This window comes from Hyperolius riggenbachi, chromosome 9, assembly GCF_040937935.1.
Source record: "Hyperolius riggenbachi isolate aHypRig1 chromosome 9, aHypRig1.pri, whole genome shotgun sequence".
Classification (NCBI taxonomy): domain Eukaryota; kingdom Metazoa; phylum Chordata; class Amphibia; order Anura; family Hyperoliidae; genus Hyperolius; species Hyperolius riggenbachi.
In genome coordinates, this window is record NC_090654.1 from 39,981,904 (window position 1) to 40,009,032 (window position 27,129).

Below are 27,129 nucleotides of genomic sequence, written 5' to 3' on the forward strand. Positions count from 1 at the left end.
CCACGTGTGCTGGCACATCGACGGCAGTGCTGTCCTCATCCTCTCTCCAGCCCTGCACCAACTCAGCTGCGCTGTGCTGATCCCCCTCATCAGCAGCAAGGTCAGGGACCTCCACCAAGTCCTCCTCCTCCTCCCCCTCAGAGGTGGACTGTGCAGCTGCTTGCCGCTCCCTGTTCCAGCAAAGCATCGAGGGCCCTGTTCAGCGGACAAACCAGGGGCACCCACTCGCAGACCATAGCATGGTCCCTGCTCACCATGTTAGTGGCCTGCAGAAAGGGAGCCAGCACTAAGCACACCTGCTGCATGTGCCTCCAGTCGTCATCGGGGACGATGGACGGGATGTTGCTGGTCTTGTCCCTTCTCTGAGCGGCGGAAACAGTGGCCAGGGCAAGGTACTGGTTGACAGCGTGCTTCTGTTCAACCAGATGCTCCAACATCGCCAGGGTGGAGTTCCAGCGAGTTGGAACGTCAAGGATCAGCCGATGGCGTGGCAGCTCCAGCTTCTTTTGCACGTCTTCCAGGCTCGCACAGGCTGCAGCCGAGCGCCGGAAGTGACGCACAACGTTCCTTGCCGTTTCCAGCAGTTCGCCCATCCCCTGGTAGGTGCGCAAGAACTTCTGCACCACCAGGTTCAGCACGTGGGCAAGACAGGGGATGTGGGTCAGGTTTCCCCTGTCAATTGCGGCAACCAGATTGGCCCCATTGTCGGCCACCACCTCTCCGACTCTGAGGCCTCTGGGGGTCAGCCAAATCCTCTCCTGCTCCTGGAGTTTGGCCAACACATGGGTTGCCGTCAGTTTGGTCTTCCCAAGGCTGACCAACTGCAGCAGCGCTTGGCAGTGGCGGGCCTTCACACTGCTGCTGAGGCGGGGGGTTTGGCCAGGTGTGCCGGAGGATGGCAGAGGATCGGAGGAACCTGCTGCAGTTCCCCTGACCCTGCAGGGTGGCACCACCCACTGTGTTGCTGCTGCTGCTGTGCCCGCTGCTGCTCTCCCATCCTCACCCCATTCCACCAAGTTGACCCAGTGGACACTGAAGGACAGGTAGCGGCCTGTCCCGAAGCGGCTGCTCCAGGAGTCCATGGTGACGTGGACCCTTTCACCAACCGCGTGCTCCAGCCCTCGCTCCACATTGGCCATCACAAAGCGGTGCAGTGCAGGAATGGCCTTGCGGGCAAAGTAGTGTCTGCTGGGGAGCTGCCAGTCTGGGGCTGCACAAGCAAGCAGCGCACGCATGTCGCTCCCCTCCTGCACGAGCGTGTACGGCAGGAGTTGGGAGCACATGGCCCGTGCCAGCAAGCCGTTCAGCTGACGCACGTGACGGCTGCTGGTAGGCAGAGCCCTAATCACCCCCTGGAAGGACTCGCTCAAAAGGCTCTGGCGTGGCCTTTTGCTAGCACGGGAATCAGCGGACACAGCAGAAGAGGCCACTGAGGACTGGCTGCCAGAACAGGCCTCAGTGTCGGCGGCAGGAGTTGCAGAGGGGGGAGGAGCAGTGCGTTTCCGCACTCCTGCTGGTGCTGCTGGAGGAGCAGGAGGGCGGGTGGCTGCTGTTGCTGCTGAAGGCTGTGCAGTGATGGGTGTGGTGCCACTGCCAGCACCAGATGCCTTCAGCCTCTGGAACTCCTCATGCTGATGGAAATGTTTAGCAGCAAGGGGGTTGATGAGCGAGCTGGTGCTGAACTTTAAGAGGTCTGCACCTCGGCTCAACTTCCGCTGACAGTGGTTGCAAGTGGCGTACTTGCTGTACACTGTGGGCATTGTGAAAAATCGCCAGATTGGTGACAAGAACAACCCCCTACGGCCTGGAGCCGCTGCTGCCTGTCTCCCTGTGGTGGTTGGGGGGGGGGGGGCTTGGGTGCGGCTGGTGGTGGTACTGGCAGATGCTGCTGCTGCTGCTGAGCCTGAGACACCAGCAGGCTGTGGGACCTGCCTACTGCTGCCAATGCTTGCAATGATGCGCCTCCTTGCAAGGCCCACAAGCGCATCCTCCTCCTCCTCCTCAGAGCTGCTGACGACGACATCCCCAGGAGCTGGTGGCACCCAGTCTTTGTCTGTCACCGTGTCATCATCATCCTCCCCCTCCTGAAACATGTCCTGCTGGGATGATGACCCCCCAAACTCCTCTCCTGATGCATGGATGGGCTGCTTGACTGTCGCCACAGTCTTGCTGTCCAATCCCTCCTCCCCCAAAGTGCCCATCAGCATCTCCTCCTCAAAATCGCCAACAACAGCAGACAATTTACTCATGATGCCTGGGGTCAAAAGACTGCTGAATGACAGATCGCCAAGTGACGGTGAACTGGCCTCCTCCCCAGGCCCTGCTGGGCGGCTGCTGCGAACAGGGGTGGTGATGGTGGTGAGGGTGGAGGCCTCGGATGCAGAGCTGATGGCGGGCTGCTCTTCCTCCGTCATCAGTTGCACCACAGTGGCTGCATCCTTTTCCTCAATGGGACGTTTCCGACCCGGCTGGAGGAAAATAGGAGCAGGTACTACATGCTGCTGCTGCTGCTGTGTCTCTGCAGCGTGAGTTGCAGATGCTCCTGCTGGGCGGCGCCCAAGGCGTCCACGGCCAGTGGCTAGAGGCGGAATGTTAGCCACTGACGCAGCTGCTGCGGAACTGTGCATGGTGGCGCGGCCGCGGCTTGCCACAATGCTGCTCCCTCTCCTCCTGATTCCCTTGCTGCCCTTCCCCTTGCCCAAACTGCGCTGGCTGCCACTTCCAGACATCTTTGATGTTTTGGGCATAAACAAAAAAGTTTTTTAAAAAGGCGGGTGAAAAAGTGGGGTACTTTAATGGAGTGGGTTGGTGGGTGAGGTGACACTAATCACTAAGTGATTAGATCGCTAAGTGATTACTAGTACAGTACTAATACAAAATACAATAATTCAGTAATCAGTAAGTGTGAACAGTGAACAGTGAGTGTGTCCCCTAGTACACTAACTAGAAAATACAATAATCAGTAGTAATCAGATTCAGTAGAAGGAAATAGAGTGTGTGTAGTACACTACAGACAGTGCACGCACACACACACACACGCAGGAGCTAGCCTATGAACAGTGACTGAGTGTCCCTAGTACAGTAAGTAGTAACAGTAAGTACAACTAGAAATTACAATAATCAGTAGTAATCAGAAGGAAATAGAGTGTGTGTACAGAGGCGTAGCTAGGGTTTTCAGCGCCCGGGGACAAAGACTATTAATGCGCCCCCCAAAGTCAAGGTTGCGCGCCGCGCCAAAAAGGGGTGTGGCCACATAATAAATGTGGGCGTGGTTATGGGTGGAGCCAAATGTATATGGAGGTTAGCTGGCTCACGCTCACCCACCCTCCCTCAGTATGTACCTTCCAGCATGTTCCAAGACAAATTCAGCAATCATGAGCCCCCCCCCATCAAGACAAATTCAGCAATCATGAGGCCCCCAACATAACCAACTCAGCAATCATGAGGCCCCCAACATAACCAACTCAGCAATCATGAGGCCCCCAACAAGACAAATTCAGCAATCATGAGGCCCCCAACAAGACAAATTCAGCGATCTTGAGGCCCCCAACAAATCATGAGGCCCCCAACAAGACAAATTCAGTAACCATGAGGCCCCCAACAAGACAAATTCAGCAGTCATGAGTCACATAAATAGACAGCATTTCACATAAATAGGTAGAATGCCCCCTTAATATGGTAGACACCTCTCACCTGGCAGCAGTTCTCCAAAATACACTCAATCTGACGTGGTTCCCCAAAAATAGGTAGCCCCAGGTCTATAGTTGTCCCCAGAATAGGTGGCCAGCAGTATAGATGTCCCCAGAATAGGTGGCCAGCGGTATAGATGTCCCCAGAACAGGTAGCCAGGGGTAGAGATGTCCACAGAACAGGTAGCCAGGGGTATATGTGCCCAGTATATGTAGGCAGGGATATGTGTGCCCAGTATATGTAGCCAGAGGTATACGTGCCCAGTATATGTAGCCAGGGGTATATATGCCCAGTATATGTAGCCAGGAGAATAATATGTGCCCAGTATATATAGTCAGGCGTATATGTGCCCAGTATATGTAGCCAGGGGTATATATGCCCAGTCCATGTAGCCAGGGGGTATATATGCCCAGTATATGTAGCCAGGGGTATATATGCCCAGTATATGTAGCCAGGGGGTATATATGCCCAGTATATGTAGCCAGGGGGTATATATGCCCAGTATATGTAGCCAGGGGGTATATATGCCCAGTATATGTAGCCAGGGGTATATATGCCCAGAGTAGGTAGCCAGGGGTATATATGCCCAGTATATGTAGCCAGGGGGTATATATGCCCAGTCCATGTAGCCAGGGGGTATATATGCCCAGTATATGTAGCCAGGGGTATATATACCCAGTATATGTAGCCAAGGGGTATATATGCCCAGTATTTGTAGCCAGGGGTATATATGCCCAGTATATGTAGCCAGTGGTATATATGCCCAGTATATGTAGCCAGTGGTATATATGCCCAGTATATGAAGCCAGGGTTATATATGCCCAGTATATGTAGCCAGGGGTATATATGCCCAGTATATGTAGCCAGGGGGTATATATGCCCAGTCCATGTAGCCAGGGGGTATATATGCATTGCCCAGTATATGTAGCCAGGGGTATATATGCCCAGTATATGTAGCCAGGGGGTATATATGCCCAGTATATGTAGCCAGGGGGTATATATGCCCAGTATATGTAGCCAGGGGGTATATATGCCCAGTATATGTAGCCAGGGGGTATATATGCCCAGTATATGTAGCCAGGGGTATATATGCCCAGTATATGTAGCCAGGGGTATATATGCCCAGAGTAGGTAGCCAGGGGTATATATGCCCAGAGTAGGTAGCCAGGGGTATATATGCCCAGAGTAGGTAGCCAGGGGTATATATGCCCAGTATATGTAGCCAGGGGGTATATATGCCCAGTCCATGTAGCCAGGGGGTATATATGCCCAGTATATGTAGCCAGGGGTATATATGCCCAGTATATGTAGCCAGGGGGTATATATGCCCAGTATATGTAGCCAGGGGGTATATATGCCCAGTATATGTAGCCAGGGGTATATATGCCCAGTATATGTAGCCAGGGGGTATATATGCCCAGTATATGTAGCCAGGGGGTATATATGCCCAGTATATGTAGCCAGGGGGTATATATGCCCAGTATATGTAGCCAGGGGGTATATATGCCCAGTATATGTAGCCAGGGGTATATATGCCCAGTATATGTAGCCAGGGGTATATATGCCCAGTATATGTAGCCAGGGGTATATATGCCCAGTATATGTAGCCAGGGGTATATATGCCCAGTATATGTAGCCAGGGGGTATATATGCCCAGTATATGTAGCCAGGGGGTATATATGCCCAGTATATGTAGCCAGGGGGTATATATGCCCAGTATATGTAGCCAGGGGGTATATATGCCCAGTCCATATAGCCATGGGGTATATATGCCCAGTATATGTAGCCAGGGGTATATATGCCCAGTATATGTAGCCAGGGGGTATATATGCCCAGTATATGTAGCCAGGGGGTATATATGCCCAGTCCATGTAGCCAGGGGGTATATATGCCCAGTATATCAGTATATGTAGCCAGGGGTATATATGCCCAGTATATGTAGCCAGGGGTATATATGCCCAGTAGATGTAGCCAGGGGTATATATGCCCAGTAGATGTAGCCAGGGGTATATATGCCCAGTAGATGTAGCCAGGGGTATATATGCCCAGTAGATGTAGCCAGGAGTATATATGCCCAGTAGATGTAGCCAGGGGTATATATGCCCAGTCGATGTAGCCAGGGGGTATATATGCCCAGTCGATGTAGCCAAGGGGTATATATGCCCAGTATATGTAGCCAGGGGGTATATATGCCCAGTATATGTAGCCAGGGGGTATATATGCCCAGTATATGTAGCCAGGGGTATATATGCCCAGTATATGTAGCCAGGGGGTATATATGCCCAGTATATGTAGCCAGGGGTATATATGCCCAGTATATGTAGCCAGGGGGTATATATGCCCAGTATATGTAGCCAGGGGGTATATATGCCCAGAGTAGGTAGCCAGGTGTCCCCCTCCCTGGCTCCCCAGCAGGAGAGGAGCAGCGCAGAGAAGAGGGAGAGCTGCTCTCCCTCCCTCGCTGTCCCCTCCATTAATATCCGGGTTGCTGGCAGCGGCGGGCGGAACTTACCTCCGTCTCGTCGCAGCGCGGATGGATCTGCCGCTACTCTGGTCTAGTCCAGACCAGAGCAGCGGCTGCGGGACCCGAACTTCCGGCCGGCGCTGGAGCGAGACGGAGGTAAGTCCCGCCCGCTGCGCCAGACACCCGGACAATAACGGAGGGGACAGCGAGGGAGGGAGGGATTGCCCTAAGGTGAGAGAAGGGGGGGAGATGGCCCCCTTCTCCACCGTCCGCATAGCTCTCCCTCTTCTCTTCTCTGCGCTGCTCCCCTCCGCAGAGAAAAAAAACAAAAAAAAAACAGCTCAGCTGGGCGCCCTTAGGGACCCGGCGCCCGGGGGCACTTGATCTACCCCGACCCCCCCTAGCTCCGCACCTGTGTGTGTACTGTACAGACAGTGCACGCACGCACACACACACGCAGGAGCTAGCCTATGAACAGTGACTGAGTGTCCCTAGTACAGTAAGTAGTAACAGTAAGTACAACTAGAAATTACAATAATCAGTAGTAATCAGAAGGAAATAGAGTGTGTGTACTGTACAGACAGTGCACGCACGCACACACGCAGGAGCTAGCCTATGAACAGTGACTGAGTGTCCCTAGTACAGTAAGTAGTAACAGTAAGTACAACTAAAAATTACAATAATCAGTAGTAATCAGAAGGAAATAGAGTGTGTGTACTGTACAGACAGTGCACGCACACACGCAGGAGCTATGAACGCACAAACAGTGACAGTGAGTGTCCTAGTACAGTTACAGTATACTACAAAATACAATCACTCAGTAGTAAAGGACAGCAGAAACACTGGTATAGATGAGAAATAAACTAACAGAGGACAGGAGGACAGCTGTGCCCACACAGGCAAGGCCCTGAGGCCTAAAGCTGTGTAAGCTTGCCTACAGCAGCTGGCTGTCTCTATGTAACACACAAGCTACTAACTAAAATACAATGTCTATCTAACTAACAACAATATAGGTGTATATAGGAGGTGTATGTGAGCAAAAACGCTAGGTGATTGACCACAATAAAGCTCTTGCTAAGCCAAAGCACAAAGGAGCAGATCTCTCTCTGTACAAAGTCAGGCAAGGACGGAAAAACCTAAAATGGCGGCCGCTATTTATAGGGTAGGGGCTGGCCAGGGTCCCCCTCTGTGATTGGCTGCCGTCAGAGGGCCTGGGAGCCCTCTGATTGGCTCTAAGGACATCAATCTGGGCTATGACGCTATTCGAGCTCGGTATTCGAGCTCGAATAGCGCTGTTTGCTCGAATAGCGCGAATAGTGAATGGGCTATTCGAATTAACTCGAATAGCCCATTCGAATAGCTGCAGCTATTTGAGCTCGGTATTCGAGCTCGAATAGCTGAAAAAGAGCTCGAATATTCGAGCTACTCGAATATTCGAGCTCTGCTGAGCACCACTGCAGCAGAGTATCACACACTGACACACTAACTGTCTGTCTATCTGTCACACTGTAACAGCACTGCAATTAAAGTATGCTAACTCAATACAAATATTGTGTCCCGGCTGGCAGCAGAGCCGGAGGTGACAAAAATGATCGAGGCCCCAGCCGGCGGCTTTGGTGTGTGGGATGCGAGTCTGGGGGATAATAGTGTCCCTCCCTCCCTCCGAATGTGCCCCCCAGTGTCCCCCTGTATGCAGAGATAACAGCGCAGCGGAGTGGGCAGTCTTACCATTCCTCCTTGCGTACCGGGCATCTCTATCTCTTCTTCGCTTCCTGCTTCCTGTGACGTCACAGGAAGTAGATGGAAGCAAGAGAGATGCCCGGTACGAGGAGGAATGGTAAGACTGCCCGCTCCGCTGCGCTGTTATCTCTGCATACAGGGGGACACTGGGAGGCACATTCGGAGGGAGGGAGGGACACTATTATCCCCCAGACCCGCATCCCACACACCAAAGCCGCCGGCTGGGGCCTCGATCATTTTTGTCACCTCCGGCTCTGCTGCCAGCCGGGACACAAGGGGGGGTATCCCGGGACAGCGGGACCCCTCCCCCAACCCGTGACCGTCCCGGCAAAAACGGGACGGTTGGGGCCCCTGACAATATAAGACTAGTAGTAGTACAGTAATCTAATCCCTAATAACCTACAAGCTATACTGTAGCTAAGGCTGGCAGCAGGCCTAGCCTGTGCACACAGCAGGCCCTAACCTAGCCTAGCAGCTGCAGCACTGAGTCTGACTGTCACATTGACTAAAATCAAAATACAAGCTAGCTAACTAAAAAACAATAAAATACTGCTGTAGTACAAGTGTTTAGGAGCAAAAACGCTAGGTTTAACTCAGTAATACAGCATTTGCTTAGCCAACAGCACTTGAGATGTCTCTCAGTGAGCAGTCACAAGCAAGGACGAGATTCTCATCATGGCGCCTGCCTTATATACTGGAGGGGCTGGCCAGGGTTCCCCTCTGTGATTGGTTGCTAGGGCTTCGGCTGGGAGCCCTCTGATTGGCTCAATGGTGGTTGCGCTATCCGGATCCGGGTACCCAAACTAGGTATCTGGACTGATTTCCAGATACCTAATAGGTATCTAAGTTAGCTCGGATAGTGCATTCCGGATTTATCCAGGTATCTGGAATCCGTATCCGGATACCAGAAAAAAGTTCGGATATCTGGATAGTTCGGGTATCTGGAATCTGGATGAGCAGTGGCGTAGCTAAGGAGCTGTGGGCCCCGATGCAAGTTTTACATTGGGGCCCCCCAAGCACTCTATACATAACAATTGATACGGTGCACCAAAACCTGCCAATGGCAACTACAGTGTCAGAGGTGCAAGAAGGGGATGGGGAACAACTTGTTAATGATTACCACTATTCAAAGCATCTATAGAAGTGATTATTATGAGCACAGGACCAATAGAGAGCTAATACTGTAGTTAAGTGAGGGCCCTTTGGGGCCCCTCTGGCCCATGGGCCCCGATGCGGTCGCAACCTCTGCAACCCCTATTGCTACGCCCCTGTGGATGAGCATCACTGGTGACACATAAGAATGGCATAAGGGCATAGACAGCCCTTCTGCCTTCACCTCAAAGGCAATGCGCTTGCTTACTGCTGCCTGCATTTTGCCCACAAGTGCAGAGCTGACCCATTACTGTCAATGGATGGGATCAGCAGCGCAGCGGGTAGAAGCGCAGATGGCATGCGATCGTACGCGTTGCGTTCTGATCCCACGGCCATCTGCGCTAGCTGTTTACTATTTGCATCAAAGCGCAAAACTCAGACTAGTAATTGGTTGATGAGGACACTCATGGCTGCTTACAAAGGTTGTTTGTTGTTGTTGGTAAAGGAAACCTCTGTCTACAGTAAACTCAGTCCTCCTGATATAGTAAACTTCTGATATAGTAAACTGCTTGCCCACGACTCTCGAAGTTTACTATAAAGGGATTGAGATGTGTATTGGTGTGAATGGGCCCAGCTAAACTTTACAAACTTGCCCCTGTTCCTATGCAGTGGGGCCCCTCTGGGGGGTGAGGGGGAACAGAGATCCTCCTCAGCAGGAGAAGCCGCCCTCTCTGTCACCACAGGGACACCACTAACGCTATAGAGGTGCTTCCCAGTACAGCACGAGGACACAGAGGTAACAATGGTGAAATGATGAGCCTGTGGGGGTTGTTTTGTCGCCTCTCCGGAACCCCCTGCAGCCCCCCCGCGCCCGCTTCCTCTGTCTGGAGGCGGCGGCAGCAGATTCGTCACGCCGTGTCTGGCGGCTGAGAAATTCCCGAAGAGGCGGATTCGGGAAGGAGCCGGCCAGGGCTGCCGGGGGTGAGTGTCGGGCGCCGGGGCCGGGGTGTGCGGATTTTTATCCGGGTGGTGTGAGGCGGGAGGGGGCGGAGCGGAATGTGCGGCGGTGTGTTTACACGGGCAGCTCCCTCCGGAGTCTCCATTGTTTCCCCGCGTTGCGGAGCCGTTTCCCCGGGCAGAGCGCGGCCTCCGGCTGCCAGTCCCCAGGGAGAGGCCGAGCCGCCCTCCATTCTCCGCAGAGCCCGGACATGAGTTGGTGAGTGTGACCGCCGGGCCTGCTGGCTGAGGCGGACGTGTGTGTGCGCTGGCTGGCCGGCTGCTCCATCTGCCCTCCCTCCTCTGCATCTCTCTATGCAGCCCCCTGCCTGCTTTCATTGCCTGGATCACTTGCCTGCCTTGCAGCCTCCCTGCTCTAACTGTGTCCTCCCTGATTACATTGTAGCCTGCCTGCTGTCCTTGTGCCCTGCAGACAGCCTGCTCTTACTTTGTGGCCTCCCTGCCTGCCCTGCAACCTGCCTGATCACAGTATGGCCTACCTGGCTGCCCTGCAGCCTGCCTGATCACAGTGTGGCCTCCCTCTCTGCCTGATCACAGTGTGGCCTCCCTCTCTGCCTGATCACAGTGTGGCCTCCCTCTCTGCCTGATCACAGTGTGGCCTGCCCTGCAGCCTATCTCTCTCCCTTTGGCACCCCTTCCTCCCTGCTGTCCTTGTGGCCTGCCTGCCCTGCAGCCTGCGTGCTATCACTGTGGCCTGCCTGCCCCGTAGCTTGTCTGCTATCACTGTGGCCTGCCTGCCCCGTAGCTTGTCTGCTATCACTGTGGCCTGCCTGCCCCGTAGCTTGTCTGCTATCACTGTGGCCTGCCTGCCCCGTAGCTTGTCTGCTATCACTGTGGCCTGCCTGCCCCGTAGCTTGTCTGCTATCACTGTGGCCTGCCTGCCCCGTAGCTTGTCTGCTATCACTGTGGCCTGCCTGCCCCGTAGCTTGTCTGCTATCACTGTGGCCTGCCTGCCCCGTAGCTTGTCTGCTATCACTGTGGCCTGCCTGCCCCGTAGCTTGTCTGCTATCACTGTGGCCTGCCTGCCCCGTAGCTTGTCTGCTATCACTGTGGCCTGCCTGCCCCGTAGCTTGTCTGCTATCACTGTAGCCTCTGTGCCTGCCCTCAGTGCCCTGCAGCCTGCGTGCTATCACTGTAGCCTCTGTGCCTGCCCTCAGTGCCCTGCAGCCTGCGTGCTATCACTGTGGCCTCTGTGCCTGCCCTGCAGCTTGCGTGCTATCACTGTGACCTCTGTGCCTGCCCTGCAGCCTGTCTGCAATCACTGTGGCCTCTGTGGCTGCCCAGCAGCTTGTCTGCTATCACTGTGGCATCTGTGCCTGCCCTGGAGTTGTCTATCATTTTTGCCTCTGCCTGCCCTGGAGCTTGTCTGCTATCATTTTTGCCTCTGCCTGCCCTGGAGCTTGTCTGCTATCATTTTTGCCTCTGCCTGCCATGGAGCTTGTCTGCTATCATTTTTGCCTCTGCCTGCCCTGCAGCCTGTCTGCTATCACTGTGGCCTCTGTGCCTGCCCTGCAGCCTGTCTGCTATCACTGTGGCCTCTGTGCCTGCCCTGCAGCCTGTCTGCTATCACTGTGGCCTCTGTGCCTGCCCTGCAGCCTGTCTGCTATCACTCTGGCCTCTGTGCCTGCCCTGCAGCCTGTCTGCTATCACTGTGGCCTCTGTGCCTGCCCTGCAGCCTGTCTGCTATCACTGTGGCCTCTGTGCCTGCCCTGCAGCCTGTCGGCTATCACTGTGGCCTCTGTGCCTGCCCTGCAGCCTGTTTGCTATCACTGTGGCCTCTCTGCCTGCTCTGCAGTCTGTCTGCTTTCACTGTGGCCTCTCTGCCTGCCTGTTCTATTTGTGGCCCTTCCGCCTGCCCTGAAGCCTGCCTGCCTGGGATGAATTTATTATAATAAATCTCATTGTGTACATGCAAGATTGATTATACATTGCTTACTCAATAATCTTTCATCAGTCCTTACTGTGGCCGATATGACCCAGGTGACTGTTGCAAACTTTTCTCACAACTCAGCAAAACCACTACTGATTTGGCTCTCCTGCAAAGGTCTGAAAATTCTTGGCTAGTGATTATTTACATTCACTTCACATCCACAGCAGCACTGCTGCCTCTCTGTTGTTATGATTTGATAGCTTCCTATTCCTTGCCTTGCAAACTCCTTCACTGTTCCCTGTTTCTGTGTGAACGCTTTGCTTGCATATCTGTGATCTATAGTTGGGTCTTATCATTGCTCCCCCCCCCCCTTGCACATCTCTTCCTCTCTTGATCTGTGCTCAGGAAGATACAGGGACAGGATATAGAGCAGTGATGAGACTAGTCACACAGGTAAAACTTTCACATGAGTACACTATACATAGTCCCCTGTGGAGGGAGGAGGATGTGTGCAGATAGCTTGTGGGTATTCATATCTCAGCAGGCAAATCCAATAGGCTTTATCATTGCTTTGTTTGATTCAGAGGCAATTTAAAGTGGACCTGAATTCTTGCACAGGACAGAAGGAAAACGTAGAGAAATGCACCATGTGTGTATTTAGAGAGATTAGCCTGCTTGATTCCCTCTCATTTGTGTCTAATCACAAGTTGTAATTTGATCTCTCAACTGTGTCACATGACTGCCATGGCGGAGATGACAGATAAGCTCATTTGAAAGCACAGGATGTTAACAATATGTCTCCTTCCATGAGTAATGTAGAAACAGTGCAGATTTATTGCAGGATTTGTACCAGATGTAACAAAGAAATGTTTTTATTGAAACGTTTTTATGCCGTTATCTTTTAGAGCAGAGAGGAAGTTCTGAGTTCAGGTCCGCTTTAAAGATGGCCGTACATCTAGCGATTTTCCGGCCGATCAACTATCTGATTCAATTATCAAATCGGATGAAAATCGGTGCCACATACCCAATCGACAATTCGATTGTGGGCCGGAAAAGGTTGAATGTATCATTCAAACAAGCTGGAAATTTTCGGGCCTACATGGATGATGGGGTGCGGCAATAATGGCGTGCAATATCGGGGCGAGCAACCCCTGGCTGCTGTCCCCCCAAATGTAAATGCGCGCTCCCACCTCCTCAGTGTCCGAGCATTAAAATTTCTCACTTATCTGGCTGACATGAGTCCATATTCGGGTCCCGCGTGGCAGCCACACTGGTGCGTGTGACATCACACACGTGCTATGCGTGGCAGCCACACTGGTGCGTGTGACATCACACACGTGCTATGCGTGGCAGCCACACTGGTGCGTGTGACGTCACACACGTGCTATGCGTGGCAGCCACACTGGTGCGTGTGACGTCACACACGTGCTATGCGTGGCAGCCACACTGGTGCGTGTGACGTCACACACGTGCTATGCGTGGCAGCCACACTGGTGCGTGTGACGTCACACACGTGCTATGCGTGGCAGCCACACTGGTGCGTGTGACGTCACACACGTGCTATGCGTGGCAGCCACACTGGTGCGTGTGACGTCACACACGTGCTATGCGTGGCAGCCACACTGGTGCGTGTGACGTCACACACGTGCTATGCGTGGCAGCCACACTGGTGCGTGTGACATCACACACGTGCTATGCGTGGCAGCCACACTGGTGCGTGTGACATCACACACGTGCTATGCGTGGCAGCCACACTGGTGCGTGTGACATCACACACGTGCTATGCGTGGCAGCCACACTGGTGCGTGTGACGTCACACACGTGCTATGCGTGGCAGCCACACTGGTGCGTGTGACGTCACACACGTGCTATGCGTGGCAGCCACACTGGTGCGTGTGACGTCACACACGTGCTATGCGTGGCAGCCACACTGGTGCGTGTGACGTCACACACGTGCTATGCGTGGCAGCCACGAAGGATGCAAATATGTGGAACAAGAAGCAGCTGGACTCGGGAAGGTGATAGATTTTAATGCACGGGCGCTTTGGATGACAACATTCATTTTTAGGGATGATGATTATTATTATTATTATTATTATTATTTGCCCACACTAACTGGCATTCTGTATTTTGCAGATGTAACAGAATGGGGGTGGATTTTGACGTGAAGACTTTTTGTCACAACTTAAGAGCCACAAAACCACCCTACGAGTGTCCCGTAGACACTTGTCGCCGGATTTATAAAAGCTACAGCGGGATCGAGTACCACCTCTATCACTATGACCATGACAACCCACCGCTTCAGCAGCAGACCCCCATCCGCAGGTCAAAAAAGAAAGGGCGGCAGCCTCGCTCTGCCAACAAGCAATCGCCTACTAACTCTGAACAGTCCCAGTCTCCCACCAGGGAGGTGATGACGTATGCACAAGCCCAGCGGCTGGTGGAAGTGGAGCTTCATGGAAGGGTCCATCGCATCAGTATCTTTGACAATCTAGACGTGGTTTCTGAAGATGACGATGTACCCGAGGAGGCTCCTGAGAACGGGAGCAACAAGGAGAATAACGAAACTCCCACCGCAACTCCTAAGTCTGGAAAACACAAGAACAAGGAGAAGAGGAAGGACTCTAACCACCACCATCACCACGCGGCATCCACTGGCACAACGCCGAAACTCCCAGAGGTGGTGTACCGAGAGTTGGCCCTCGATACAGCTGATGCTCCTGCTCGTCCTTCATCCTATTATAGGTACAGCCTGAGTGTTTATGGAATTAGAACCATCGGAGCAGATTTATCAAAACCAAGGAAAACTGGAGCAGAACCGATGCAGGAGTCCATATCGAGGATTCTGATTGGTTGCTCTGAGCAACACATCTGCACCAGATTTGCTCCAATTCTTCTTCTTGCACTGGTTTTGATAAATCTTCCCCAAGGTTTTCATCTTACTGTATGTGCTGGTTTCTTCTTAAAGTGAACCTGAGGTGACAGTAATATGGAGGCTGCCATATTTTAAGCAATACCAGTTACCTGGCTATCCTGCTGATCCTCTGCCTCTTAATTCCTTTAGCCACAGACCCTGAACAAGCATGCAGCAGATCAGGTGTTTCTGACATTATTGTCAGATCTGACAAGATTAGCTGCATGCTTGTTTCTGGTGTAATTCAGGCACTATTGCAGCCAAATAGACCAGAATGGTTGCCAGGCAACTGGTATTGTTTAAATGGAAATTAATATGGCAGCCTCCAAATCACTCACCTCGGGTTCCCTTTAATCAGAACTAAAGTTGAATAGAGAATGCAGCCCAGCCTCTAAAAGACTAATTACGTGAATGATTTTTTTAAAAGAACAAGCAACACCCATGCTAACCTAGAAATAAAAAACACATATACAAGTAGATAAATACTACTTCTACTTACATAACAGATGTATTGCACTGACCATGTAATGATTCCTGTGAATTTGATAAAGGAAAAGCAGAAAATCCTATTCTAGGCAGTGGCCATCTTGCCAAGCTAATGCTGACATCATATCCTCCCTGACTCTTGTTTTCCCCCCTCCCTTCTCTTGCTCATTGTGTATTCATTAGCTGCCCTTCTCCCAGAGTCTCCAGACACTCCCACTGAGGTGTATACTAGGAACTGCACCGTGTTATCCACCAATCGCTGAGTCACCTCAGCCTTGCTTGTAAACACAAGTAATCAGAGGGTTTTTCTGATAAGCAGCTAGGCAGGGAAATTGAAGAGGAGGAATATATTATAGATATAAAAAAACTCCCAGCATTCAACTCTTTGGTACTAGGGCCAGTGCTCCCAAAGTATGTGATAACTACAAATCATAACAGCAGAAAAAGTTTTGCAAGTTTTGAATGCAGGATTAGCATCTTTATCACTTAATACACTCAGACCAGTTGCTGTTGAAATTTAATTTTTATGGTGACCTTACCACTTTAAAGGAACTGTATTATGTAAACTGCTTGCTACATAGTTTTGCCACTTCAGCAGAGATTGTTGCTGCTGGTGACAGGGCTGTGCTAAGCCCCAGCGGGGTCGTTGAAGTCAGCAGTACTGGCAAGTAAGGAAGTCCAACCAAACCCCTTCCCTGCCTTAGCCAAATCTCCAGCCTGTTCACCACTACATTGGCAAGACACAGGTAGCATATGGTTGAGGGGTGTTAGGTCTTACATGTGACTGTGGTTAGTTTTGGGGGCCTTCAAAGGCTTGGAAGAGCCCCATTAGTGACAGCAGACAGTGTTGATGAGTTCCACTGAAGTTAAAGAAAAAATGACCGAAGCCCTTGGTGGGCTAGATTACTGTTTTAGAAGTATCCTGGCAGTGCTCGTTGCTGCGGCAGAGGGGGTTAACGTATTAATTTTGCCACCTATAGCTGATGTGGTCCACGTCATGCTCCGTCACTCTGATTCCTCCCTCCTGCGTCAGCTATAGGCGGCGACATGGATAAGTTAACCCCTCCTCTGCCGCGGCAAGCAAGACTTACTCGAAATTATGATTACAAACGACTGGGCTATTCGTAACCCCATCGCCACTTGTGCATACCAATTCTACCACTGCTTCGTGCATTAGGCCCGTTGTGTGGTGTGCTGCTGCCACTTAGGACAGCCTGCATAAAAATCTGTAAGCGTGCTTCTGCTTAGAAATAGCAGTGCCTTTGCAAATATTTGCTTGTAAAGATTTGCTTATTTGAATTGGCATGGTTTAGTAGAAGAGGCTGCCAACTTACAGGGTACACAGCCTTTCCCCACCATCCATGAGTAACAGTACAGACTGCATCTGAGTATCCTGTGACTCAGCAGCAAAACCCCACGGGAATTAGCATCGGGCCCTCTCTTGGCATCTCCTGGCATCCAAACCTCTTCATGCAGCTGGTGAATCGCACAAACCTACACATACCCATCTCCGCCCCCCCACACACACACCGGTCCCCCACCATCTCCACATTGCAGAGGAGCTCATTGCAGCAGAGTAATATTGACCTGCTCCAGCGATGCGTTGGGTCTCTTCTGTTCTTCTGTGCTTACATACCTCCAGCTCCTGATCACATGACATGCATTCAGAGGTATGCAGGACAGAGCTTGTGGCTGTCAGGAAAATAGAGGAGGCCTGAAGCAGCTAAATATGCTGCTGTGCTACTCTGCAGAAGGGGGAGGAGCAGCCCCCCAGTCTGTATAGTTACTCCACTTAGTTTGAGACTGTTAAGTACATGTTAAATCTTAATAATTTAGCCCGCGACTATGTTTTACATTTTGGCCCCTTACATGATGGAGTTTGACACCCCTGCCCTACAGGATCCAGAAGTCCCTCCTGAAGTAAGCATTGGCTTTTTTTTTTTTCTTTCCCTGAAACTCACAGGTTAAATAAAGGGGAAACCCAGATGCTCACTGGTCACCTGAGAAACTGCTTCACTTGCGCTGCGTTTTTTAAATTACTTTTTCACACCGATCTTCATAAATCAACATTATTATTATTTTTTTAAATAAAATAATTCAAATAAAATGTTAGGGTATAGAGAAGGGGGGTACACACCAATTAATACTCAAACACAGTCCATTTTAGTTATAAAATGTAACGGACTTATTAAAATGGATCCGCGATAAACTTTTACTCATTGCATAATTGTGTTCCTTTCATATAGTTTATAAAGCCAAATACTTTTTTTTGTTTTGTTTTAATACTCTATTTCCCTATAAACTAAACAAACCTCACCCACCGCTTTTTAGAGTGCCTTGGCAGTGTAGTAAGGGCTAATGGAAGCTCAGTTTGGGCAGGAGGAGGAGGTTACTAGCCAGAGATTTCAGAGGCAGAGGGGAGGAGGAGAGAGGACAGAATTTATCACATTACACACAGGCAAGCTGATAGCATCTCCAGCCCTCAGCCTGCGACAGGCAGAACATGGCTGCCCTCATTGTATCACAGGAATAAATAATCCTAAACTATTAAAGCTGTTTGCAGCTAGATTTGCTGTGTATATCTTATCTAAAGTTTAGTTTATAGACAAGTTACTTGTTATAGTTAGTTTTGCGTCTCAGTCCACTTTAAGTAGTATAACATGAAAATGTCAACCTATAGGGTCGCCGGCTCACCCACAACCCTCCCACCACTCATACAACACATTCATAGCGGTGATCACCACAATATGCAGGCCTATATCTCTAACTGCGTTGTGTATACTGTCCACCTTAAATGCTCCAAATCCAGATAGCTAATCTGAATAGTCACAGTTCCTGAAGCACAAAAGCCAACACACATCAGTACAGCAGCCAGGCAGTTTCAAAAGCCAGCAAGAGCCAAATATTTAGCAATAAGCAGCGATAGCTTGCAGATCACAGCTTGCAAGCAAGGGCAACAGCACATACAGTGCAGAGTCACAGCTGTGATGCTGGTAAATAAAATAACTCACCCTTTCCCGAGAACAGATACCGGTATGTTCTACCCCCAAAATGTAACCATTTTGCAAGCTCTTTTTCGTAGAAGACACTATTCTTTTCAGTACAAGATTACTACCAATCAGGAAGCTTCGGCTAGGGTTGCTCATTCACTCCGTGTTAATTCCTCTTCTTGACTTTTCAGGTACATAGAAAAGTCCGCAGAGGAGATGGACGAGGAGGTGGAGTATGACATGGACGAAGAGGACTACATCTGGCTGGACATAATGAACGAACGACGGAAGACCGAGTCCCTCAACTGCATCCCACAGGAGACTTTCGAGTACTTAATGGACCGGCTGGAGAAGGAGTCCTACTTTGAAAGCCATAACAAAGGGGATCCGAACGCGTTAATAGACGAGGACGCCGTGTGCTGTATCTGCAACGACGGCGAGTGTCAGAACAGTAACGTGATCCTTTTCTGTGACATGTGCAACCTAGCGGTCCACCAGGAGTGCTACGGGGTGCCCTACATACCGGAGGGACAGTGGCTGTGCAGGAGGTGTCTGCAGTCGCCTTCTAGAGCCGTGGACTGTGCGCTGTGCCCAAACAAAGGAGGGGCCTTTAAACAGACAGACGATGGACGTTGGGCGCACGTGGTTTGCGCCCTTTGGATCCCCGAGGTGTGTTTTGCGAACACGGTCTTCCTGGAACCCATAGATAGCATTGAGCACATCCCGCCGGCCCGCTGGAAGCTGACTTGCTACATCTGTAAGCAGCGGGGCTCCGGGGCCTGCATCCAGTGCCACAAAGCCAACTGTTACACCGCCTTCCACGTCACCTGCGCCCAGCAGGCCGGACTCTACATGAAAATGGAACCCGTGCGGGAAACGGGGGCCAATGGCACGTCTTTCAGCGTGCGTAAAACCGCCTATTGCGACATTCACACCCCTCCCGGGTCGGTGTGCAAACTCCCCGCTCTCTCGCACAGCGAGGGGGAGGAGGAAGACGACGAGGAGGAAGAGGAGGGCAAAGTCTGGAGCTCAGAAAAAGTGAAAAAGGCGAAAGCCAAGTCCAGGATCAAAATGAAGAAAGCTCGGAAAATCCTCGCTGAGAAAAGAGCGGCTGCCCCTGTGGTCTCTGTCCCTTGCATTCCTCCTCACAGGTAATTATGTGAGCAAAGCAGCTGACTGTGAAAAGACTGTTGCTTGACTTCTGTGCTGATCGGTGCTGCCAATAGCATGTCCAATCGACAATTTGACCAATTTCTAGTGGAAATTGGTCGCATGTATCAATCAGACATTCTGGAAAATCTTGGGCCGACATGCTCGATCGTGTGCATGTCATTAAAGGATACATCCAGGCAGGTTGATAAAACAAAAATCCACTTACTTGGGGCTTCCTTCAGCCCCTGGCAGCCGTCCTGTGCCCTCGCTGCAGCTCCGCTCCCCGCCGGTGGCTCCTGGTGTCCTCCGCTGCAGAAGCTGTCCTCGCCGGGTCGGCTTCTTGTGCGCCTCACCGCGCGGGTCGCATGGTCTGGCCGACATCATCAGGAATGTACTGCGCATGCGCAGTGGAGGCCAACCTGGCGAGGTCGGCTCCTGCAGCGGAGGAGACCAGGAGCCACTAGCTGTGGAGAGGGCACTACATGTATAGGCACCCCAAGTCACTGGCCCAGAATGCAGATTTGATGGTCTGACTCCACTGGCTGTATGCTTGTTGCAGTTGTGTGAGTCGAAAACGACTAAAGCTTGAAGCTCAACATGCCAGCCAGGCAACTGAGATTGTTAGGAAATGAGGATGGCAGCCCTGTATTCCTCTCACTTTAGATTCCCTTTAAGATGGCCATACACACATCTGATGAAATCTCCTGGCAATTGATCCTCCACAATGTCCAATCGATTTTTGTCTGAAAATCGATAGGAAAGGACCAAAAATCTAGGTCAGTCAGGGGCTCGGCAGGAGCTGTTATCGATCGATGGCTCATAGCGTTGCAGTGCATCAAACAGTGCAATGACGTGGTTCAATAGATTTTTCAATAGATTCCTCGCTGTGTGTGTGTGTGTGTGTGTGTGTGTGTGTGTGTGTGTGTGTCAGGAATCGATTCCACTCTGATTTGATTACAGTGAGAGAAGAATCGATTATTTTGCCTCATCAGGTGGATATCTGTAAGTGTGTGGCCAGCTTTAATGTGACTGCAGGTACTGATGATTACCAGCACATATAGCAGGTTTTTTTTTTACTGCATGTACAACCAGTTGTTACCCTTGTTTATAAGTTTATTTAGGTTTTGAAGCAGTTAAATTTTTCATTTTGTGTGTACTTTAGTTAGAGACTCTGTAACAGAAAAAAGTTCCCCTGGGGGGTACTTATCTCGGAAGGGGGGACCCTCTGGATCCTATCGAGGTTTCCCCATCCTCCTCCGTCCCATGGTGGTCTCGCTGTTCCCCTCTGAAAGCGCAGCTAACAATTTTGCACCTGCAATATTTACCTTCCTCGGCTCCAGCGATGGCGCAGTAGCGGCTCCCCAATTGGCAAAGGCGGAAACGGCCAATCCCAATCGGGTCCGCTGTACTGCGCAGTAGAGTGGACCCGACTAGGATCGGCTATTTCGGCCTGATCCCGAGCCGAAAGCCGCTACTGCGCCAGCGCTGGAGCCGGGAAGGTAAATATTTACATGCCCGCTGTTCGGAGGGGCCCAGCGAGACCGCTGTGGGGGGGGGGGGGGGAGCTTCGATAGGATCCAGAGGCTTCCCCCTCCCGAGGCGAGTACCCCCCAGGGGCAATTTTTTTCTGTTCACAGTTTTCTTTAACTCCTCTCTAAGCTGCAATCATGGTTTTAAAAATGTGTGTTTTAATTATTAATCATTGCTGCTTTACTCTGGTGTCCACTTCAAATTTGAGTTTCTATTTTGGGTGTATTTAAAGCAAACCTCTGAGGGTTGCTATGTGCACATTTAGATACATCAGGAGGGGGAATCCTCTGCATCCTTAAGGGGCTTCCTCCTCGCACGTCAGCCCGTTTCAGTGCTCGGATCCCCGAAGAGTGGCCTCACACTAGCCCTGTGCGACTCTTGCTCAGGCGGAATAGCTGAGTCCGCACTAGCACCGCCATACTTAGCCTTCTTTGGAAAAGGCTGGATCGGGTCCGTGCTGCTGCGCAAGCACTGGTGTGCATCAGCCCAGACGTAATCCAGCTTTTCTGAAGAAAGCTGAGTAGGGCAGTGCTTTAGCGCCTTCGCAAGCTGTGGACAAGCTCGTTTTCGGGGGTCACAGCGCTGGAACGGGCCTGCAGAGGAGGAAGACAAGAGAAGGAATTGTAAAAGAAAAAAAATAATCAGAGATGCTTACCTGGGGCTTCCTCCAGCCTCTGGAAGCCTATGTGTCCCTCGCTGCAGCTTTGCTCCAAGCTGGTCACCCGAGGTCTCTCTGTAACAGCCGCCAGCCAGGTTGGTGGCCTATGCACGATCATGCGGCCGGGCTGCTCGCAAACGCGCTCCCATGTCCGGGAGATTTGTATGCAGGCGCAGAAGTACTGTAGCCAAAGAGATCAGTAGTGCTGCCAGAAAACTGATATTGATTAAAAGGACATAAATATTGTAGCCTCCATATCCCTCATACTTCAGATGTACTTCAACTGGTTCCGAACCGACGCAGTACGAATCTACGTCCCGCAGGTGTTGCTGCGGCTCTGACTGGACGTAGATTCAATGTACTAATGAATCGCGCATTACCGCCACTCTGCACCCACCGCAGTTCGCGGCAGAGCTCTGTAAGCAGGTCAGGAGCCGCTTTCATTGGCTCCTGACCGCGTGATCACGGAGATCCAATCACATTGGCTCCCATTGATAGACAGTGTCAGGAGCCAATGAAATCTGCTCCTGACTGGTTGACAGCACTCTGCCGTCATAGAGATGGCAGAAAGTGGAGCCTGCGGCGATTAGACAGCGTCGAGCGGCGGGTATGTGCGGCGATTCATCAGGAGGTGGCGTTTTACCATGCCAGCAGTCTGACAGAGACTGCTGGTATGGAAGTGGTTAATATGGCAACATATTCGAGATTATCCTTCGTGATATGAAAGTGGTCGTTCATGTGTGAACGGGGCTATAGGAAAGCATGTTGCTACTCTGCCACTCGCTCCAGTAGACAGTCTGGCAGTGTACCTCATGTGACCCGGCCTTTATTGTGATGTTTGAAAACTTTTCCAGAGGTTATTTGAAGGATAACCTGATGTTTGTTTTGTAGCACCCTTGTATGGAGTGTTGTGTTTGCCATTTTGCGTTGGAGCATGTGTCCTCTAACGTGATCCCATTTGATGTCGTGGCCAGTTATTCTCCCCCATACTGCGTTGCTTGCTGCATTGCACAAGTCGGCTTCCTTGAGTTGTTATGGCAACTGTGGTATAAAAGGGGTAGAATGCTACTATTGATAATTTACTCCTGTATTTAGTGATGACATTTAGCTTTTCCTGGGTAGTCTGTTTCATGCGTGGTAACCTGCCATTGATTGGTGCTTCTCCACATCTCATGTCAAGCAGAGCTCCTCAGCGTGTACCCGAGGCGATATGTGACAGGAGATAAACGTTTGTATGTACAGTGCAAAACATTAATAACCAGGCTGTGTTATTTTGCTGCCTGAAAGAGTTAATTTTCAGGCATGGAAGCAACATCCTTGTCAGGAAGATAGTAAACATCACTGATAAGCAAATTACAGCCAGGAGGAGATAGAAAAAAGGTCAATAGTTAATGCATTTTCATTTAGGGACACTTAAAGGGAACTTAATAGAGTTTTACTTACCTGGGGCTATTACCAGCCCCCTGCAGCAGTCCTGTGCCCTCGGCGCCGCTCTAGAATCCTCTGGTCCCCCACTGTCACTTAGTTTCGTTTTTGACGACTCACCAGTCGCCGGCCGCCATGCGTGTTATTGGACGCATTCACCAATGCAATTAGCGCTATTGCGGACCGCAACGCGTACAAAAATACGCGTTGCCGCATATCTGCGTATTTTTGTACGCGTTGCGGTCCGCAATAGCGCTAATTGCATTGGTGAATGCGACCAATAATACGCATGGCGACTGGTGAGTCGTCAAAAACGAAACTAAGTGACAGTGGGGGACCAGAGGATTCTAGAGCGGCGCCGAGGGCACAGGACTGCTGCAGGGGGCTGGTAATAGCCCCAGGTAAGTAAAACTCTATACCCCCCGTTCAGTTAAGGTTCCCTTTAAAGGGAACCTTAACTGAGAGAGATATGGATATTGCCTTTTAAACAATACCAGTTGCTTGGTAATTCTGCTGATCTCTGTGGCTGCAGTAGTGGCTGAATCACACACCTGAAAGAAGCATGCAGCTAATCCAGTCTGACTTCAGTCAGAGCACCTGATCTGCATGCTTGTTGAGGGGCTGTGGCTAAAAGAATTAGAGACACAGGATCAGCAGGAGAGTCAGGCAACTGGTATTACTTTAAAAGGAAAAATCCACATCCTTCTGAGTTTAGGTTCCCTTTAATGAAAGTTAACAGGAGCGATTGTTTTTTTTGTTTGTTTGTTTTGTGTTTGTGTACAAGCACTCAGCAAGCTCTAATCAAATGCAAGCTCTCACATAAGCGCTTATAGTGTGGATCCGGCCTTAAAGGAGTTATCAGGGGTTTCAAATGAAAATAAGGGCTACTTACCCGGGGCTTCTCCCAGCCCCAAGCTCCCAGCATGTCCCTCACTGCAGCTCTGTGCTGAGCTGTTCGCAGCCTCTCCCTCCCAGTCCCCGACGATGACGTCAGGCCGACCTGGAACGGCGCTGTCAATTCCCTCATGGACCGGAGCATACGGCGCAGTAGTTCTGCGGCTGCGCAATACGCTCCGGTCCAAGTGGTGGTGATTGACAGCGCCGCTTGCGCAGTCGGCCTGATGTCATCGCCGGGGACCAGGAGGGAGAGGCTGCGAACGGCTCAGCGCAGCGCAGAGCTTCAGCGAGGGACATGCTGGGAGCTTGGGGCTGGAAGAAGCCCCAGGTAAGTAGCACTTATTTTCATTTGAAACCCCTGATGACTCCTTTAAGGTACGTGTACACATCGCTGATTTGTTTAAAAAGACGGGTCGTCAGACCTGCAGTTTTCTCGCACGGCGGATCGGTCAAAACAAGCCTTATCAGCCTGCCGACAGACTGCACACACGGGGAAACGGTCGGCAGAACGTCCGCCCTGCGGGCGACTCTCACAACCCGTCGTTTAAACAAATCAGCCATGTGTATGTAGCTTTACAGTTCCTTTTTAAAGGACAACTGAAGTGAGGGGGGTATGAAGGCTGCCATATTTATTTCCATTTAAACAATGCTTGCCTGGCAGTCCAGCTGATCTTTCATGCATCAGTATTGTGAGAATCACACACCTGAAACAAGCATGCGGCTAATCCAGTCAAACTGAATCCAAACATCTGATCTGCATGCTTGTTCAGAGTCTATGGCTGAAAGTATTAGAGGCAGAGGATCAGCAGGACAGCCAGGCAATATGCATTGTTTAAATGGAAATAAATATGGCAGCACCCATATCCCTGTCGCTTTAACTGTGCACCACGTATGAGTTAGAGGACCACTAACAAGAAAAAAAAGTAAAATACATGTGCACACATACTGTACTTCTAAGGAGATTTTACCCAGATTTAAAATGCACTATAAAGTACTCTTCTCCTATATCCCGGTCACTTACAGTAGGCAGTAAATATCTGACAGGTCTAACAGGTTTTAGACTAGTTTATATCCTCATGGGAGATTCTCAGAGCTGTCTTTATTTTTAAAAGCGCCTGCTGCACGGTTGTTTATAAGATAAACTGGCAAAACTGTGTGCAAGCGAATAGATAGGCTGGCTGACATTTTTGTATAGAATCTTTCCAGGGTACTTTTGTAAAGAATTAAAGGGATACTGTAGGGGGGTCGGGGGAAAATGAGTTGAACTTACCCGGGGCTTCTAATGGTCCCCCGCAGACATCCTGTGTTGGCGCAGCCACTCACCGATGCTCCGGCCCCGCCTCCAGTTCACTTCTGGAATTTCTGACTTTAAAGTCCGAAAACGACTGCGCCTGCATTGCAGTGTCCTCGATCCCGCTGATGTCACCAAGAGTGCACAGCGCAGGCCCAGTATGGTCTGTGTCTGCGCAGTACACTCCTGGTGACATCGGCGGGAGTGAGGACATGGCAACGCCGGCGCAGTGGTTTTCTGACTTTAAAGTCAGAAATTCCAGAAGTGAACTGGAGGCGGGGCCGGAGCATCGGTGAGTGGCTGCGCCAACACAAGATGTCTGCAGGGGACCATTAGAAGCCCCGGGTAAGTTCAACTCATTTTCCCCCGACCCCCCCCCTACAGTATCCCTTTAATTCTTTACAAAAGTACCCTGAAAAGATTCTATACAAAAATGTCAGCCAGCCTATCTATTCGCTTGCACACAGTTTTGCCAGACATAAAAGGTGTCCAGTCCTGTCAGTTTTTGACAGTTGGCACCGGTTTTGTATGGCCCCGTTCACACTGCGTGCGCGCATGGCGTTTCCAGCCACGTTTTGGAAACGCGTGCAGATGGCCGACACGCACGACATCAGACAGTGCATAGAGTGCACTGTCTGATGTTCACACTGCATGCGATCCAGACCTGTGCGGTCCGGGAACGCATGCTGCACGCATTTTTTGCAAAAACGCGTGGCTGTCCCATTCACTTTTCAGTGATGGGATCAGCCACGCAACGCACACAAACGCGAATGGCGTGCGTTCGCATGCGTTGCGTTGCGCACGCATGGCCATCCGCGTTTGTGATGTGAACGGGGCCTATGAGTTTTTTCTATGGATTGATTCACACATCAATCTGCACATTTCCAGTCTTGTCCTGTCCTTTGATGAGTTTTCTATGGCTATGGCTCTATGTTCTCACATAAAAGGTGTACAGTTCCAATTCTGATAGAAAATTGATGCAAAACTGACAGGACTGGCCCGGAAATGTACAGATTTACATATGAACCAGGTCTAACAAAGGGGATAAAAGTAATTTCATAGTGCATTTTAATCTGGGTGAAATCTACTTCTTTAGAAGTACAGTATGTGTGCACGTGTATTTTATATAAATATTTAGTGATGGTGCCCCTTTAAGTAAAGTTATTCCTCACTGTACATCAGTACTGTTGTAGCTCATATTACTGCATAAGATGCTGTTATTCCATTCTCCAGGACTCGTAGTGTGTAATGAGTGGTAATCTAACAATGCAGCTTATGGATGGCTTTGGATGTAGGATCGAATGTCATTCCTTTTCATCTATCTATGCTTCTCCATCTGCACAGGCTACATGTGTCATCCATCCGCGCACACCGCCTGTTCCCAATTAATAAACAAGAACTCTATGAATATGTTCTGAGTTCTACATTTTTATAACTTTCTCATTTATTGCTTGCCAGTGTTGGAAGTAGAACTCAAGGCAAAATGTTTCATGTAGATTTGGAAGGAGTGGTAAAGTTTAGAGAACTTGGGTAGAAAGGACACTAAAGTGTGTTTTTTTGTTTTGTTTTCAAAGCTTATTTAAAGAGAATCTGTACTCTAATATTCTTACACTAAAAAGCATACCATTCTATTCCTTATTTTCTCCTGTGCCCCTCTGGGCTGTTTCTGCCACTCTCTGCTGCAATCCTGGCTTGTAATTAACAGTTTTAGGCAGTGTTTACAAACAAACTAACCAGCTTGTGATAGGCTCACATAAACAGAGTGTGTGAGTCATACAGAGTGTGCATGGGGCCTGCAGAGGGTGTGTATCGCTTTTATCCAATCACAAGCAGCCCTGCACATTCCACACATTCAAGCCTTAGCCCGACAGAGTAAAGGAGAAACGATTTATTACAGAGACCGTGCAATTAGG

At 50.5% G+C, this 27,129-nt stretch overlaps 1 protein-coding gene across 3 annotated transcripts in view; it reads left to right on the forward strand.

Annotated features, from left to right (window-relative positions):
* Positions 1-9,923: 9,923 nt before the first annotated feature.
* BRPF1 (bromodomain and PHD finger containing 1) overlaps positions 9,924-27,129 on the forward strand; it is an 87,383-nt gene continuing 70,177 nt past the window's right edge. For 2 of the 3 annotated variants that reach the window (XM_068252564.1, XM_068252567.1), the window contains exons 1-3: positions 10,071-10,202; positions 14,010-14,618; positions 18,455-19,414. In XM_068252564.1, coding sequence (XP_068108665.1) covers positions 14,020-14,618; positions 18,455-19,414 — 1,559 coding nt within the window. In that variant the 5' untranslated portion in view covers positions 10,071-10,202; positions 14,010-14,019. Of the gene's footprint in view, positions 9,968-10,070; positions 10,203-14,009; positions 14,619-18,454; positions 19,415-27,129 lie in introns of those variants that run through there. The other variant, XM_068252566.1, reaches the window with a different exon arrangement.